Consider the following 2,619-nt stretch of genomic DNA (forward strand, 5'->3'; position numbering starts at 1 on the left):
TACATTATTTAACAAGATTTATTCCAATGTATAATTAATTTCTACATATAACCCAACTTTAGTTAATGGGTCCTTTTCAAGCTTATCTACCAAATCTAAACGAATTAAATAATCATACAATTTTAATATGCTAACTCTAATTTAATCATACTTTTTTTACCTAACCTAATTTCGATTTTCATCTCCAGAAAAAAATCATCCAAATCGCCAAGAAAATGGAAACTCCGGCGGCTATGCAGACCATGTCCACCCCTCTCTCTCTCCTCTGCTTTCTCTCTCTACACTCCACTTTCATGCTCAAGAAGCTTTCATATATGGCTTTCTCACTCTTGCTGTCGCTCTTCCGCCTCTGTCCTTCCATGGCCTCATCCAAAATTACCAAACTGTCTATCCCCGTCAGGGTTCTGCCCTCCATGTCCTCCACCTGCATGCTCACCTCCCTCACTTGCAGTTCCCCCCCTTCCTTCCCGCCGCAGGTCATTACCACGCCGCACTGCACTAGCTCCCCGCCCTGGCCGGCCATCACTGTGGCGTAGCGCAGCTGTATGTCCTCCGTCAGCCAGTGCCGCCGCGCCTCCACCGCCTTGAGGCTGGCGACGTTTACCGCCCGTTTCTTGGTGGGGTCGATCAGGATCCAGCTTACTGTTATGCGGTCCTCTGCGAGTTCCATGCACGCGCCGTCCTCGCCGTCGTACTTCAGCGGCGTCGGGACCGTTTCTTTGGGCTCCAAGAGGTCGATTCTGAAAGGCGAGCTCAGGAACCAGCCGGAAAGCGTCTCCGTTACCAAGACTTTGGAGTACACTAGTTTCTCGTCGCAATAAATATCCACAGCGGAGATAAATTCCGACGTCTCCGGCACACGTACTTGACGGGCTTTCTCAGACTGGTAAGCAGGGCCGCGGCAGCGGACGGAGGGAAAAGAATCGGAGTAGAAGGAGCGGTGGCCGGAAGGGAAAGCAGCGATGGCACGGCGGACGGTGGGGTGGGTGGTGGAGGGCCAGGAGGAGTTGCAAATGGACCTCCACAAATGATCTTCGGAGCAGAGAGAGAGGAACTGGGGGGAGGCGCAGCTGGTGGAGGCAAGAGCGGGGCCGTCGAGTCTGTTGAGGATGTGGGATTTGATGATGTCTGGATGGAGGGAGGTGATGGAGGGAGGCGTAGTGGTTGAAGCCATGGAGGTTTGTGTTATGTTTGTTGGAGTAGGGAGGATATGATCAAATATGATGATATATACAGCGTTTGAATGAGGAAAGGGAATGGGAATGGGATATTTATAGAGGGGTCCGGGTCAAGAATAGAGTTTTAAGGAAAGTGAAGAAGAAAGTGTTTGGGTTTGGGATCCAGATATGAGAGTTTGACTTGCAAACCCAAAATGGCATTTCCAAAGGATTATGTGTATATTGGATATTGATAGCAAAAATAATGAAGTAAGTGTTGGTCAAGAGTGAAGACTGAGTACTAACCTGCTCTTGCTCCATTGCATCCCACACCTATCCTCCTCCATCCTAAACTTCACTGTCTTTTCCCGTTTTACTATTATAATCCCCCACCTCCCATCTTTTCTTATATTTACAACAAATAAAATTTAACTATGTAACTTGTAATTACCAATTTTAGTTAATATTCATTTTTCAGAAAAAACCAAATAGAAATTGGAAATTCCCTGTCAACATTTTTACATATATTTATTAACTCAAACACACATCACTTCGTATGTGCTCTTAATGGATTTTTGAACCTTAAGTCTGGAGCTACATCATGCCAATTTATATAACTGTCCTTAGTATTTTTATTACTTACAAAGTATATCAAGATTCGTCCCTTTTTAAATGTGAGTTGTACTAACTCGTTCTCAATCCAACTTAAACCTGATTGTGAACAGAAGCATTAGATTATTTCTCGATCAAATAATTCATTTAAAATCATCGAGATATTTATAAATACTAACCCATCTTGTCCCAGCTACAGCTTTGCTACCTCATGCTCCCTTACAAACTTTGTGCTTTCTCATTTTACAAACACTATTGACTTACATATCAAAAGGGCTATAATTAAGATATACCTTATATGGTTTTTATAATTTCTTACCTTGCAAGTCACATTTACTGGATGTCAAATCACACCATTTTTTTTATATATTTCAATTTTTACTATTAAAATAGGACTTTACTTTTGTGTGTAATTCTAACTTTTTAAAAAATATATATATTGTGGATATAAATCAATAATAATTGAAGACTCGGACTCCATATCCGTCTTTTCCCTAATTCAGCGTTGAACTCAAGTGGCCTGGGCTCTCTGTAAATTACATAAAAGGGTATGAGTCAAATTTGGGCAACTGCGTATAAGAAAGTTGTGAGTCCCGTGCGCCCGCCCCCCCCCCCCCCCCCTCCTGACGTCGGATTATTTGTACTAGGAAAGTTCTTAGCCATGTTCCGCTTGATGCTGACGTGGCCAGATTTTTTTTTAGTTTTAATTTGAAATTATAAAATAATAAATTAATGCTCATCTTAGTGGGATTTTTGACTTTATATTGATGATAGAAATATGAAATATGATAAGTTTCATTTTAGAAAATTGTCTGTGATATAGGTAGGATATCTTATATCTATATGTATA

The 2,619-nt window shown here is 41.8% G+C and overlaps 1 protein-coding gene across 1 annotated transcript; it reads right to left on the reverse strand.

Moving 5' to 3' along the window:
- LOC110012617 (F-box protein At2g27310) lies at nt 1-1,298 on the reverse strand. Its single transcript, XM_020696983.2, has one exon. It carries the CDS (start codon nt 1,172-1,174, stop codon nt 179-181), a length of 996 nt encoding a protein of 331 aa, XP_020552642.1. The 5' UTR covers nt 1,175-1,298; the 3' UTR covers nt 1-178.
- Between the last annotated feature and the right edge of the window lie 1,321 nt (nt 1,299-2,619).

The sequence above is a fragment of the Sesamum indicum genome, linkage group LG9 (assembly GCF_026168435.1).
Source record: "Sesamum indicum cultivar Baizhima isolate 11 linkage group LG9, ASM2616843v1, whole genome shotgun sequence".
In the NCBI taxonomy this organism is placed as follows: Eukaryota; Viridiplantae; Streptophyta; class Magnoliopsida; order Lamiales; family Pedaliaceae; genus Sesamum; species Sesamum indicum.